This window comes from Phalacrocorax carbo, chromosome 9 (assembly GCF_963921805.1).
Source record: "Phalacrocorax carbo chromosome 9, bPhaCar2.1, whole genome shotgun sequence".
Taxonomy (NCBI): domain Eukaryota; kingdom Metazoa; phylum Chordata; class Aves; order Suliformes; family Phalacrocoracidae; genus Phalacrocorax; species Phalacrocorax carbo.
In genome coordinates, this window is record NC_087521.1 from 5,335,483 (window position 1) to 5,351,695 (window position 16,213).

At 36.3% G+C, this 16,213-nt stretch overlaps 1 protein-coding gene across 11 annotated transcripts in view; it reads left to right on the forward strand.

Annotated features, from left to right (window-relative positions):
* DPH6 (diphthamine biosynthesis 6) overlaps positions 1–16,213 on the forward strand; it is a 208,780-nt gene that overhangs the window by 64,607 nt on the left and 127,960 nt on the right. For all 11 annotated transcript variants that reach the window (XR_010374393.1, XR_010374394.1, XR_010374392.1 and 8 more), the window contains exons 7-8: positions 6,978–7,072; positions 13,810–13,897. Coding sequence is in view for 7 of the 11 variants with exons in the window: in XM_064460168.1 (XP_064316238.1) it covers positions 6,978–7,072; positions 13,810–13,897 (183 nt within the window). In the remaining 4 variants the exon portion in view is untranslated. The remainder of the gene's footprint in view (positions 1–6,977; positions 7,073–13,809; positions 13,898–16,213) is intronic.

Below are 16,213 nucleotides of genomic sequence, written 5' to 3' on the forward strand. Positions count from 1 at the left end.
TACTTAGTTACTTTCAGAAATTAGGTACTAACCCAAGACTTATCTTTGTACATAGAATATAAGCTTCTGGTATGCACTTTCAATATGAAAAACATTCTTTCTGGAGGTAGTTCACAAATGGTGCTAGTGCCGTTAGAACAAACGAAAGGCAAGAAACGTCCATGTTAAGGGAGCTGTAACTCCTATATCATATAAACTCCTATGTTTATATGATAAAGCTAAGTAATTGCATGGAAGTTAGAGACTCTCACAGCAAGGAATGGTAGTGGCAAAATCGTAAGTGATACAAAACTCCCCCACAGATATCCCCATCTGAAGGTTTCCTACCATTTTTACACAGTCAGACTACACACAGCAGGACCTTTCAAAACTGGAATAAGAGGTTTGTTCCAGAGTATGTACTTAATTCTGTGCAAAGGGTTATGCAGTCCGCAAAGCAGGAAAATGCTTTAGGCAGAGCTAACAGATTTATTTAAAGAAATACTATTTAACTAAGGAAAGAGACCAGATTTTGTACATGAGTCTTCTTTGAGTTTAAGGTAGAAGCATCAAACATCAAGCGAAGAGTGACAGCTCTGAAAGCATGTTTACATATATTTTCTGTGACAAAGCCAATTTACCACAGTTCCTTATCCTCAAGCCTGTTAAAACCCCACAATTATCTGCATGTTTGGCTATTGAGAGAGACTTGCTGTAACTTTTATCAGTGTAAGCTCTCTAAATTTGCGCAAAATGATCTCCTAAAAATACTTTTTGGTGTTAATCTGGATAGTTACTGTTCAGCCTGGCTTTGTAAGCAGTTTTTCTGGAACACTTAAGGGCATTGCAAACTTGGAGAAGGAAAAATCATTTGTTAGGAACTTTAAAAATCTCTTGCTGCTGAAAGATAGAGAAGTTAAATAGGAATTTTATCTTGAGTTTAATTCATTTTGTTAGTCATTGACATGGCTGGAGAGAAGAGGATAGATAATAGGTACATGGCAAAGCTGAAGAGGAAGAATCAAGGTCCGTGACATTCAAATAGTCTTTCTTGAAGGTTTGTTGTTGGTCTGTTCTTAGCCTGAAGTTTGCTGCTTCTGCTTCAGAGCTGGAGAATCTACCCAGAAACCTTCCCCATCCTTTGCTATAAAATAGTTGATGTAAAAATCCCCTTCATTATCTCTTTTTGTAAGTCCTCCTTCACTTATATCTTTAGATCATCTCAACTACAGCAATGATTCAGGAATACCAGGGGTGGGAAGGAGAGGTGCTTTCTCCTGCTCCAGAAAAAGGGAAGGGAAGCAGGGAAATAATTATCTTCCTAAATACTTGTAGCATGGGTAAAAAAGCAGTGGCAGGGATTATAGTAGGAGTATACAAAAAATAAGTATACATTAACTATATATAAAATATTTGTTCATATTGTTTTATTAGCAGATGTTTTATTTCATGGGGTGATAATAAAGGTAGACTTAAACCAGTAAATAGTTCTAAATCTAGGGATATCAATAAGATCCTAGAATAATTAGAAAAGAGAGTGGATTTATTCTGTCTGAAAAGTATAGATTGGATTTTTACAGGAAAAGGAAGGAAGAGGGGATGGGATCACCCCTTCAAGCATCAGTGAGCTTTTGGATTAGGTAATATAACCTAATTGAACACTGGGCTAACTTTGAATTGGAAGCTGTATTATTAACGAGGCTGTTTGGCTCAACAAATAAGCCCCTGAGAACGAGAGCCCACAAGTTTTAGCTCACCACTTGTGAAGACGGTTAGACTGCTTCCAGGAGCTTGACTGCAACGTTGGCGTTGCACTGCATGAGCATGCCGGACCGGAGTCTTCGTTGCTCTCAATGTTTGTGTCACAGGCCTGCTCTGACAGCGGCATGCTCCATAGTGCAAGAGTAGCATTACTGTGGAACAACATTCTTACTGGCGCGCGAAGTCGTGTGCTACGTGTACTGTAGAGATGGCTATGGATTGATAAGTTCCCAGAAAGGTTGTTTGGAAGATCTTTGGTGCCACAAGTAAATAATGGTTGTAATAATGGTTTTAAGGGTATGATAAACGTTTAAGTGATCCTCCCCCAGTGTGTTGGTGCAGATCACTAAAGCAATGTTTCTCTTGGTCAGAGCTGTTTCTTTAGAATCTTAGTAAGTGACGGCTAAGGAAGGGTAAAACTTTGTAATCAGGAAACAATGAACGATTTAGCGTGGAACAGATTTAACAGAAGCATCAGCTTTAGTGTAATATCATTTCCATACCGGTCAGTCACATTTGGATGAATTAATATTTATGTGGGACTTGTTAAATAAGCCAAAAGGAGAAAAGTACAGGCCCTGTGTTCACAGAAATCTTCTGTTAGCAAAATTCAGGTTGCAACCTCAGTGGGGCTGCAGACGAGTAGCTGCTCACCTCAGGTGAATCAGTAGTCTTGACTTTCTTTAAAACTGTAGCAGATGGTATTGCAATTTTAGTTATGTTAATAGGGTATATGAAGAAGCATTCTTCTCCATTTGATTTCACCATCATTAATTTTAAAAAGAAAATAATAAACTAAGAAATCCAAAAGTACCTGGTATTTTGGGGAATTAAATGTATTCTTCCTGATGTTTGATGGCTGAAGTGAAGTGATTCTTACTTGGTTTCATGGAAAATCTTACTGTCATGGTTTAATACTTCTTGAAACCCACGTTTGCAGGTTTTATCTTTTGTTCCTACAGCAGTAAGCAAAGCAATGACTGCATAGCTTAAGGTGTAGAACTAGTAGGGCATTCTGACCCCACTTGGAACTGTGGCCAGGCCATTGTAGGGGAGACTGCACAGCTGGTTATTTGTCCATGTAGCTGTTTCTTGTGCCCGTACATGCTATGAAAGTCAAAGTCAGTCCAAATAAATCGGTTTTTACTGGATACTTAGTTGGCTTTAAGGCCTCATAAAACCAAATCATTAACTATAAACTGAAGAGAAATGCCTAGGTTTATGATGTGAATAATACTCTTTTGCAAACCAATGAAGTCTTCAGCATCAGAGGTTCTGGTAGACAGAACGTGAGAGCAAGAAGGTCACAGTTTTCAGTAAGAAGGAGAGATAAAATTTAATATTCTGACCACACCAAAGCAAACAGCATAATAAATTAATTTTTAACATTGCAAAAACTATGATAGCTTTATATATTCTTGTATTTTTGATTTGTGTTGTATTATTGAAACAGTAATTTCAAATTTCACGACAAATTCATTGGAATTTGTTGTTCTTGTTGGGTTTTTTGCCGATTTATGCTTTTTCCTGTTCTTGTGGGATTTTCCTTCGGGCTCTCTGTTGACATCTATTGTTACTTTACACAGTTGTTCATTCAGCTAGGCGCAGGGCTGTTTATTACAGCATTTTCCCTAGTATGGTGTGCAAGTTTGTGAGAATTTTTGCAGTTCTGTTTAAAATGAATTAAACAGTGTTCCACTTGTTTTGTTGAAAACCATGTCATATCTTCATACATTCGGTGCCCAGAAAAATGCCAATGTTGAATGTAAGAGAGTCTTTGATATTGAACCGCAACATGTATGACATGGTGAGTCATCTGGGATTGGTAGGGAGTATCCTGCTTTACGTTTTAGCATGTACTTACAAAGTTCAACTTCTCTGATACTACAGATCAGGTATTAGGACTTACTTAGTTCTTTCTATACTAAAAGTTTCCCTTAAGGAACAGGCAATAAAATAGATGTCACCTTGTATTACTGTAATGTGCCTATTATAATTAGTCTTTTGGACGTATAAGAAATAAGCTTGAAGTAATAATTTTTTTCAGAAAAAAATCTCTTGTTGAGACATTATAAGAGGCGTGTCAATGTTAATAGGGGAAAACAACAACAACAAAAAAGGAAAATCAAACAATAAACAAAACCAAAACAAAAAAACCCAACACCAACACAACAAACCCACAACCCAGCCCTCATTTCATCCATGGAATTATTTAACTTTGGAAAAATATATTGTTACCTAAATTTTCAGTCTTCTGATTTACTTTAGTTTATGTGTACCATAGAAATGATAATAATTACTGACATAAGGGTGAGGTGGTTTTGCTGCTGTAGCAGCAGAAAAATGGAGGAGTATTGAGTGGGAAAAACTTTGATTTAATTTTGCAATTTTTTTCTGACTTTACATATAGAAGGTTGAACTTATGAGTACAATGATGATCTGCAACCCATCCTTTTATCGGGGTGAATTTTACTGGCCCAGGACATTGGCATTGTGTCAAGGATAGTTCTTGAATTAATGCTTTTTTCTAAATGATAGGTGTTTGATTAATTATTGATGAAGGGTTGCTACATAATTGCTAAATTATTAAATTGCTTTCATGTCCCACTGTTCCCTATATACGAGGGGCCCTAGCTTTTTACACTAAAGACTTTGTTGGCAACTTGCCAAATCTCTTGGGCTGCTTACACTCGCCTTAGAATTTATTAATAGAATGGTAACTGCATGGTATGGTTATATTTGTCGGTAGTTCTGTCTCTGCTAAAAGACAATAAGAAAACGTTTAGTCATTTCTATGCTTGCCTTAGAAGTTGATGAGTACTTCTTGATGTTAAGAGCGTTTCTGTAATTATAGAGAATTTACAATTTTTGTTTGGGAACAAAGTCTTGACTTCGTATAGGAAGCACTTGAATTAATATCTTTGATTACAAAACTTAAATGAGAAAGTCGGCTTTAATCCTTGTGTTTCATTCCCAAGGTAGTCAGAGACTGTTCTTCGGGTAAAGTTTGGGCTGATCTTTTATGTACCTTGTGTCTCACTGTGGTTTTGGGTTAAGATTAATTTTATGTAGTCTAGAAGATGTTTTAATCATATATTTCTTTTGGCTTTTGATTTGGACTTGCATTTTTAGTTAAGTCTAATTTGTAAATTTGCTGTTTTCTGGCTCATCTGAACTAGAAGGCAGATTTAGCAATCATAAAATTTAGTTTAGAGTCTAAGCTGTTATATTGTTATGAATGTAACATCCAACTTGCAAAACAAAATAATTGGTCTTCAAAAAACATTAATGTTCTAAATGACTAAAAGGCAAAGTTCTGATGTCATCTATGACATTTAAAAAATATTGCTAACTTTGTTAAATGAACATTAAGAATCTGTACTATGAGCTGCTGAATATCCTCAGTTCCTGTTGACATTAGTGGGAACTGAAAATCCTTTAGCACCTTGTATAATTGGTGTCAGGAATGATCTTGAAGCCAGTGACATTGAAAATGAGGATTCCCCACAACAAAGATAGGAATAGTCTCACATCTTTTGAGTACGCAATGTTAATTGCCAGTCATTGTTCCAGGCACTGATGTTTACAAGCAGAGCTACCGCTTTTGAAAGTGGCTTGTAAACAGTCACTCCTCGCATTCACTGTGCAAAGGTTACAGTTATAAAGATCTTTCCTGGTTTTCTCTCTTTCATTTTTTTAAAATATTTTTTTTTAGGTTTTTTTTGCATTGGAAGCTATGACGAGAGCAAGAATAAAGGGTTTTGACTAACTGTTTTGTAGGTTGTACCTACTTATTGCATCAACATATTATTCTTGGATGTATTTGTCCTATGGAAAGCTTGTTGCCATTGTTGACAAATGGAGTTCTCTTTTATGTCAGGAGTGTAATTTTTTAATGAGCACTTGATTAAAGACTTTCTTCTGTTCTGTTTCTTTAAAAGAGAATGTGAAAGGAAAAATGAAAAATACCTCTCATAACAAGACATTGAAAAATGATTTAATATATGTTCCAAAAGAGATTTAGGTTCTATACCACCAGGCAACTAAACGGTCACATGGAGCACTACCAAGTTATTGTTTTCTCAGAGCATTTATACTTTTCCCCAAAATAGAGGCTGAGGAGGATTCAGGACTTTTGTTTGCCTGCATCGTGGGTGGGCGTCTGTTCCTCTAAGGAAAAACATAAGAGGCTTAAATCAATATGCCCAATAGGGACATTGGTGTTTGCAATGGAGTTGAAGACTGCAGTTCACGTTCTTGTGAACTACTTGAAGCAGAATGTTAATGCTTGCTTAATGTGAAAAAACGTAGGTCTTGGCTTGAAGCAGCTAGTGCTGGGACACTTTGGAAGGTGATATAGTCTGCTGATGAGGAGACAGATTTCTCCTGCAGAAAAAGGGAGAGTGTCCCCATGCTCAGGCGTGGTACAGGTGCTTGATTACTACCTATCAGTACAGTACGTAAATACAGAATTACAGTGAACTATTCAGCAGTTGTGCACTCCTTACTCCAGGAAAAGAACCTTTTTCCTGCTCCAAAGCTGCTCATTTATAAAACAGGGAGTAATTAAGATAGTCATGTCTTTATTTTGAATGTAATGTTTTATTTAGTTATGTGTTTTAGTGGGATATCCAGAGCTTCAGGAATATTCATTAATGTATATGTTGATTTATAAAGTATATTCCGTACAATTTAAAGGAAACAGCATGTTGCTCCCTCTTTAGATCTTGCTTTAGCTTTTTGTTTCTGACTTAGAAAACTCTTGTTGGTTCTGTTTGTTAGAAGTTTTTGAAAGAATGGATATTTACCAAAATATAGAACACAGTTGTTGAACCTGTTGCCAAAAACTGCGTTCATTGCATTCTTCTTTGTGAAGTGCTACTTCTTGTGTTGATTTACAGTACAAGCTGCTCACAGAAGTGATCTATGCTAAAGAAAGATAGACAAGTATGAGAGTCTGAACAACCTTTCATGGCCACTGAGGAAGGAGGACTAGGAATTCATTCGTTTATCTGAATGTTACAGTGCCAGTTCTACTTAAAATAAAACACATCGGTAATTTTTAGGTCGCTGTAATGCACATACAAAGAAATCAAGAACCCTCTATGATATTTGGGGTTTTTTAGCCTTGTAATGGGTACTCTTTTAGAAAGTGCGTACTGAAATTTTCAGCAAAATATATTTAATAGACTGCTTTAATGTAATACTTATGTATTTTGATTTCCCTTTTGTGTTAGCTTTCTGCGAAATATGGAGTCCATGTTTGTGGAGAAGGTGGAGAATATGAAACATTCACTCTGGACTGCCCTCTATTTAAGAAGAAAATAGTTGTGTAAGGAACAGTTTCTTCCATTTCCTTATATTAAAGCAATGGGAACATATTCACGTTTAGCTTGAGGCAACTTTTGTTGGCAGAGGTGAAACATGTCCTCTAAGTTCACAAACACTCACTTTGTTTAACACTGGCAAAGTCCTCTGAAAACCTAAATCAATACCTGACAAGACGAGGCCTTCATAGAGGGCTATAAACTTTTTAGACGTTTGCTCTTTCGTTTACTTGCTGATTATGGCCTGCAGTAAAACTGGTACCTACACACTGACACTTTTATCCTTTCATGAAGTGCGAATTGCCTGTAATATTTATCTTTCATTACAGCTACATTTGATAAACTGCCACATCAGTAGCCTGTGGGTTCCATTAACTCTGTGTGTGTGTGTGTGTGTGTGTGTTTTTAAGTTTAGCAACTTAGAATGATAACAATAAACATTTTTCTTCAATTATTAGAGAATATTTTATAGCTTGTATAACTTTGCATGAATCCATCTCATATACACTGAGTAGTTTATTCCTTTGACATAAATTGCTAAAATCTGTGCAGTGGGATATAGAAAATATTTGTGTCTTGATGCAAGTTTCTTTCTAGTCTGCTAAATATCTAAGCCTGCTTGCTTCGAGTGAGATGTTTTGACTGCTGTTCCTTTTCTTAGCCAAGTAAACAGACTAGTAATCATGTGTTGGTGATAGTCATCTTAGGGAAGGTCAAGATTATGGAGCATAATGATGAAGGCTTTCATGGTGAAGGTCTATTTGTTTCATTTTTCTGTAAGACTGGGATCCGTCCGTATAAGGAACGGAGAACCAAGAGCTGTTAACTGTTTCATTGCATGGCATTTGGGAGAGAAGAGCAATAGACAAGCTGGTAAAAGGGACATCTGCTGAACTGTCGGTTGACTGGGAGATATGTCCTCTGGAGTGAACTAAAAAACTAAATAATTTGAGTCTGGAGATACTTCCATGCAGGAAAGCTATGGGATTCTTTAGGAAGGAGAAGATTCAGAAAGTAACAATGTAGAATCTTTAGAATGTATGGGCCAGGAAGTGAGGCTCTTGGAGAATATTCTCTGAGGGGAACCAGGTGCTAGGTGGAAGAGGTAGGTTGTGAGCCAACCTGCTGACTAGTAGGAGTTAGAAAGTTAAGCAGGAAGTTAGAATAAAATGTGTGTGATGCTTGGGTACATCTTACCACAAACAAACTTTGCGACAAAGGCCAAACTCCCCAATACACCCATGGATAGAATCAGTTCAGTCTCTTCTAGCAAAAAGGAAAATATTGTGAAATCGCTGCTAGAGCACCATTAATTTTTTTTCATTTAAAGTCTGATATGATTTCTATTAAACTAACAAATTCTTATCAGTTCCAGTAGGCGTCAGAGGCAGAATTTTGTGAAACTTTGTGATTTAGACTGATACTGCCTGTTACCAGTCAAATGTGGCCTATTTAGTGCTTATATTGCAACACTTGCAAAAAAAGGTATACCTCAGGAGAAAGCTTGATTTTAACTGAAAGATTAAATGTGCTTGTATCATTTTTTGCACTTAAATGTGTTTGGCTGATTATTTACATTCTTTCTGTTTATTTTGAGGCTTCTTATATTACAGTTAAAATCCGGGAGCTCATTGGAATTGAATGCATAATTTCCCAGTGCTCCTTTTCAAAGCTCTCTTTGCATAGATACAACAGATTGGAGAAAACTATGTCAATTCTCATGAGAAATTCTTGGTTGGTGTAGTATGGAGAGATTTTTTTTTTTTTAAATAAAATTTGAGGAACACTTTTAGGAAAGTACATTGTGCCCTTGGTTTGGGATCAACCAAATACCAGTTTAAGTAGGAATGTCTTATAATACATTCTAAAAGTATTTCTGGCTATCAGTGGTTTAATGACCATTCAAGCAAATAGGAAAAGCTGGAACAGAGATGGTCTGGCTGAGTTGTCTTTATTTCTGTTGGCAACACTCCAAATAATAATAAATGTTAACAATAAATGCACAAAAAATACAGGAAAAGACAACTATATAAATCAGTGGGTATTTAATAATAAATATATGGCACAGCAGAATGTTGAACAGCTACTCAGCTAGTTCTAAATATACATTTCTGTAATGGAGACTGAATAGCTACACTGGCATTGTGTGTCTATGGCTTGATTAGCCCTGTTTAGCTCTTACATTATTCATGTTGTAATGACATGCCTTTTGAGGGGCCATTCATGTGAAATCTATTACTTAATGAACTTCTAAAGAAAAACATTTTGTAGTTTCTTTGTCATTAAATAAGTTACAAGTTTATTATTCTGTGCCTTTCATTCTTGCTTTTCATATACACTGAATCTAAACAGACTTTGTAATCATGTTGTTAACTGTGCTAGTATAATTTCCAAATATTTAGATAGCCATGGCTCTGGTATACATCCTGATACAATTTTTGAAGCCTAAGTGGAGTTAGAAGAATTACAATTTAGAGGTTAAAACCTGTCAGGATTTTCAAGGTCCCTAAATTCCTGAACTCCTCCAAGATGTCTTCCTAGAGAAAGTTTCTGAGGAAGACACTGAAGATTACTTTTGCCTCCAAAACAGGTGTGATGGATTAACCTTGGCTGGCTGCCAGGTGCTCACAAAACTGCTCTCACTCCCCCTCCTTAGCAAGACAGGGGGAGAAAATAAGATGAAAAAGCTTGTAGGTCAAGATAAGAACAGGGCAGTGGCTTACCAATTACTGTCATGGGCAAACCAGACTCGACCTGAGGAAAATTAATTTAACTTATTGCCAATTAAAAAAAAAAAAAGAGTAGGATAGTGAGAAACAAAGACAAAACTAAAACCACCTTCTCTCCTCACCCCGTTCTTCCCAACCTTAACTTCACTCCTTTGTTCGTGACTCTTCTACATCCCCCTCACTGAGCAGTGCAGGGGGATGGGGAATAGGGTTTGCAGTCCACTCATAACACTGCCCCGCTGCTGCTCCCTTCTCTTCACGCTTTTCCCCCGCTCCAGCCTGGGTCTGTTCCATGGGCTGCAGTCCCTCACAAACTGCTCTAGTGTGGGTTTTTCCCATGGGCTGCCGTTTTTCAAGAACTGCTCCAGCAGAGGGCCTTTCCGTGGGGTACAGTCCTTCAAGAGCAGACTGCTCCACCATGGGTCCCCCAAGGGCCACAGTTTCTGTCAGAAACCCTGCTCCTCTGCGGGCTCCTCTGCACTGGCCACAGTTCCTGCCGGGAGCCTGCTCCAGCATGGGGTCCTGCACAGGCTACGGCGTGTGTATCTGCTCTGATGGGGGCCTCCGCGGGCTGCAGGGGCACAGCCTGCCTCACCATGGTCTTCACCACAGGCTGCAGAGGAATCTCTGCTCTGGGGCCTGGAGGACCTCCTCCCCCTCCTTCTTCACTGACCTTGGTGTCTGCGGGGCTCTTTCTCTCATGTTTTTCTCACTCCCGTCGCAGCTGCTTCACAGCACTTTTACCCTTTTTAAAATATGTTATCGCAGAAGCACCACCAGTGTTGCTGCTGGGCTCAGCAGCCCCCAGCCTCTGCTCATAGAGGCCACCCTTGCAGACCACCCCCCGCTACCAAAACCTTGCCACGTAAACCCAATACAACAGTAGAAAATCTAATATGCCTGTCACTTATAACACTACTTCGGGGTAGTTTCTTTCACTGGTCGATGTTTTTGTCATGTGAAACTTGTGTTTGTGTTTCTACAGTATGTCCTTTGAAAAAGAAGGAGATCCACTAGTTCAGGAAAAGAAAAATATAGCCTTAATATGTTACTAGGGAGAAGTGGGATTCTCCTTAATATAAGACCATATGATGAGTTTTGCTTTTGAATGTTAAATTGAATTCTTGCCATTATTCTTAATCTTCATTTAAAAATATACCCCACAAAGGAAGCATGGCAGATTGAATGAAATACTTGAAAATAAACAAGCTCTAGCAGTGAAAGCAAAATCTTACAATCAAAATATTCGACCAAGAGTCAGATGGGTTTTTATCTGTTTGATTGCCATCTCTTCAAATCATAAAGTTATATTTCTCATCTATGTGAATGCCATCTAATATCTACCTTTATGATAAAGGCCCATTTATATTTATGGAACACAGACTAGTTTGATTTTTTCAGGGGGAGGGGCAGATAAATTGGCATATTTGAAACTGTTCTGTGTTCCATAAATGCATTTATATACCTTACCGTTAGTTCTGTGTTTAGGTTTGTAATTCTAGGTTTGGGGTTAAAAGCAAGTCTGTAAACATGAAAAAATAATCATGTACTGAGAGCACTGGTTGTACTCTCAGACTTGCTCTAATTTGTCATATTTGTCCTGTGAAAATGTTATGGAGTGTTTTAAAATGGTTAGATATTTCCTAGATCTTCAAGGATACTGGAGATATCAGATGATTATGATTTCAAAAAATAGATAATTAGGACAGTTTTTCAACTGTTCGTTATTGTTTTCCAGTCTTCTGAAAATGTTCCTCAACAAAAGTCCTGTGTTTCTGTTATAATCAAACATGAATTGTTTGATGACCTTATGTAGTCATGTTCCTACTAAAAATTCAGATTTTCAGCATGAAATGACTTTTAGATAATTATCAGGGTCTCTCAAGTCACTGTTTTTAATTTTAGTCCATGCTTTTCGTATGTTCTGCGTTTGGAGTTTGTTTGTTTGTTTTTACTATTTTCTAAACTTGATATGTAAGTTCAGGACTTACTGATTTTTTTTAACTGGTGACTCATCATTGGACACAGACAAAACTGTTCTGCTTTCCACCTATTTGTTAGAGTTACTATTGAACAAGACTGTAAATTTTACCAGTTAGAACAATGATATATGTTTGGAGAGTCTGACAGAAAAATGAAGTAGTTAGGAAAAAATATTTTATTTTGATATGTATTGTAATACTATTTTCAGCACAATGTAATCTACCTATTGTGATCCATCAGCTGAGAAATACTGTCGTATTAAACTAGATATCTATTATGGTCCCATCAAATACCCATGTATTAGCAGTATGTCATAGGAAGGTACTTCATACCAAGAAGAAATATTTATGATCTCTTAATATTTGTAATAGTTCTTGAGCAACAAATAAGTAGTCAAAATTCTAAAGTTATCGAACAGTTAGCATAGGTATCAATGCTTAGCATCTGTTCTGCTGTACTAGTGAATTGCAACATGCAGGGATACAAGCAGGAGTGCTCCTTTTACTGTGGAGTTAAATGTATTTTTTAAGTTCCTAGGTGATCTTTAAATTCAACAGACACACACGTTTAATAATCCTACATTTTTGTTTTTCCTATCTGATTTAAGCTTTTCTGTTAATTTAGTTTCAAGTAGTTAGCACATCACTGAAAAGTACTAGTCTTCCCCATATAGGGCTTGAACAACAAGCAAGAACTGTTTATTGAGAATATCCTCAGACGCTGAGGATACTGAGGTACCAGGTACTACTTGAGTCTTTGTGTCTTTTTTTATTATTTCTATTTATCTACTCCCGTCACTAAAGATTTCCAAAGTTACTTTCTGCCTATCTCTGTTCGAATTAGAAGACACCGTGGTCATTTGGAAAGAATTATTTTAATCATAAGGGAATATCTTTAAGATACCTTAAAGGAATAAGTGATATTTTAATCATAAAGAATCTTGGTAATAACTCTCAAGAATGAATCTGAAGGCTTATTTCTCAAAATACTTTAAAATTTTACTAAAAGGGAAGTGGAGCTTCTTATGTTAAAGGTATTTGTCAGTACTGTGCAATGTAGCGGTGGTGATGATCTTAGGAGTTTTGTTATTTTAAATCCCAAAACACATTTTATAGAAGAGATATTTCCATTAATTTTACACTTTCATTAAGTCAGTGAAATCTGGCCAAGACTTCAACTATTACCAGTTTGCATGCTTTTTATGTGGCATTACTAGAAATCTATCTCATCTCATTGAATACGGTGAAGGTATCAAGGGCGCTGTGGTTTCAAGAAAATTATCTGTCTGTCCTTAGCCTTACTTATACCAATTTTCAGATTTTCTTGTACAGTTTTTCTTTTTTTTTTTTTCCTGAGTTTCTCACCTTCTGATGTTTGTTTCCTAGAGCTACCTTTTTCTTAAGCAGTAAAACTATGCAGATGGATATAACAGATACTGCCTCTTGTGAATCAAAATGTGACAGATTGTGTCTGTAAAAATGAAAACTAAAATTATCTAATTTGAATCAGCACACAGGAAGTTTATCATTGTTACCAACACATTTGGCATTAAAAAGTTGTGTCTAGTAGTCTTCAATATCAAATGCAAGATGGTCAAATCAGTCAGTTTCTCAGCATGAAATATTGTATGTTGTTAATACTTCAAGAACTAATCCCTGGAGCGTTAAGAAGAATGGACTTTTTAAAAAAATCTCCTGTTGATGAAATTAAAAGATTGCTTTACGTATTAGTCTCTAACATGTAAAATATGTCATTTATGCTTTCATAGACTACAGCTAACTGAAGCGCTCAATACTGGTTTGGAAGTATAGTTTATTCCTTTTGAAAATTGTAAATTAGTGAAGATAACGTGTTGTTCAACAATATGATTTTATATAGCAAACTATTTTTTCTTAATCTATATGAAAAGTAAATAAGAAATTAATAGATTTTCAATTAGTTGCCTTGGAGTCTGTGTTACACAGCAACTAAGTATTGTTTGTATGTAAAATTGTATGCTAATATTTGATGCTAAGAATTTTGTATTTCAGAGATGCAGCCAAGGTGGTGGTGCATTCAGCTGATGCATTTGCACCTGTGGCCTACCTTCGTTTTTTAAAATTAAAGCTGGAGAACAAGGCAAGTAAATTGCAGATGTCATCTTTCTTTAAAGCTCTATTCATGCTTTCTGTTTTTATGTTGCTTTGTCACAGTTTCGAGTGAACCCACGTGTTCTCATGTGGGTGTACTTTCAAATAACAATGTACATATGTAGTTGAATTTCAGAACTTACCATAAGGAAGAACTCAACACAAATGCTTCCTTGTGTCAAATGAATGAATGGAGGTATTTTTGCGTAGCATTTTTCATCTTGAAATCTGAAGGTGCTCAGCCAACGTGATTCAGTCAGGCCCCTGTGTAACCTGTGTAGGTCAGCTGGGCACACTGTGGAACACGGCGGTATTAGGAGACTGTGTGAACAGGGTTGATTTGCTGGGAGGGGGCATCTCTTTTTGCTCTTTCTGATGTAAAATGTGGATGATTTCAAAACTTGCTGACCTGCAAGTGCTTGATTTTTAAAAGTGCTGGTTTTGGTTTTATCTTTTCCATATGAAAGATACATCTAATGAATGACATCAGATCATGTAGAAGAGATTATCCTGGTGAAAGATCTTAAAGGAATCATTAGTAGTTCACTGGGATTCACTCTGTTATCTTATGATTCCATGGAAACAGCAGAACACGCATAGGAGCTCCAGTGGTTTAAATATTGCAGACTTTTATGTGAGCAGAGCTAAGATGATCGAAACAGAAGTTACTTTTCTTAGTATTTGTCATCACTTTTCTGTTTTTCTTTTCATTATTTTATTGTAAAATGATTTTTTTTCCTCCTGAACATCTCTAAGTGCTAGTATTTCATTGAAGAGAGCGCCTCATGATCTTCCTACTACTATTGCAGCCGTCTTTTTATAGGTCTTCCTACTTCTTTCTACACTTTGAAGATCACTGAACCTCTTCTATGTGCAGGGATTGTTACAGAACATTATTATATTGGTATTTTACTTTTCATGTCTTTTGAGCTACTGCATTTTCTGAAATTCTTTCAATTGATCATGCCCTTTCCCTTCCCCCCCCCCCCCCCCTTAATTTAATTTTATCGTTCCAAACAGATAAAATACCTGCACATTTTAACATTTTTCTTCCATGATGGCCTCATTCTTGCCTTGGAAAGTAAATTGTATTTCATCCTGACAATTTCTAGTTTGGGATTTCTTTCAAAAATAAAACATTAAATATTTGTGTGGGAGACTGTGAAAAGGATACCAGCTAACTGTGTGAAGCAAAACCAAATAGGCTGAATAAAGGAAAAATTGGGAGCAGGGCATGGTGGGGAAGAATGATAATATATTAATATTTCTTTGGGGGCACTGACTTTATTGCTCATGGCAAACTTGATGCTAAAATGCACCATACATCACTACAATGTGACAGGCTAGGGAAAATGAAAAACACAAAGCTTTACATAAATCAGGCAAAAAATCATATTAAAATGCATAACATTTTATATAAGAATCAAGATTTTACTTTTATCTGTTCAGAAGCTCTTTTCCCCTTCTTATGTAGATGTCTTAGATTTGGTTAAAGCCTCGCAGTTTCAAGCAGTGTTGTAGTAAATCATATTTCAAATCTATTGTAGACAAAGCTTGTCACACTCTCAAAGGGGCAAGGCTTACAGAGGTTTGCCCTGGATTTTAGTATACAAACTAACATCTTGTATAGTTAAAAGGAAAATAGTCTATTTTCTGCAGTGGTTGTCTCATAAGAAAAAGCATTAGAATCTTTTGGCTCTACATTATTTTAAGTCATAATAAAATAAGCTAGGTTTTCAAAAAGTTATGAATATGGAGAAACAGTCTTTCTAACTTGTTACTGAGTTAGCATGGTTTAACTGCATAATGATAGAGAGATGCCTTCTAGATTGATGTGCCTGTAGTGCTGTACTTCTTCTCACTATTTGGTGCTTACAAGCCCTACAAAAAAATTTAAGTATCAGTTAGTAATTCAGCACTTAAAAGCCAATCCTACAATAATAAATCACTGCAGGGAAAAACTGCTTTAGAAGGAGAGCTAATTTTACTTTCAGGCTTTCAAGGGATTACTGAAAATTGGACCAAAAAATACTCCATTATGAACAATGTCTAAAAGTAGCCACTTTCGTAAGCGCTTCGTAGAAACCATTAATAGACGGCACACTGATGTGTAATTCTAATAAGTATTATGACATCAGTTTTGTTATCATTTGAACTGAGATATACATATTTTTAACTTTTATTGTATATTAATTTTATCTTTCTAATGTGCCACAGGTGTTAATTTTACATTATTTGAATTTACTTTTATAATCATTATGCAATTATAGCTAGCGTACCTTAGTTTCTGCTGTCTTTCCTCTTC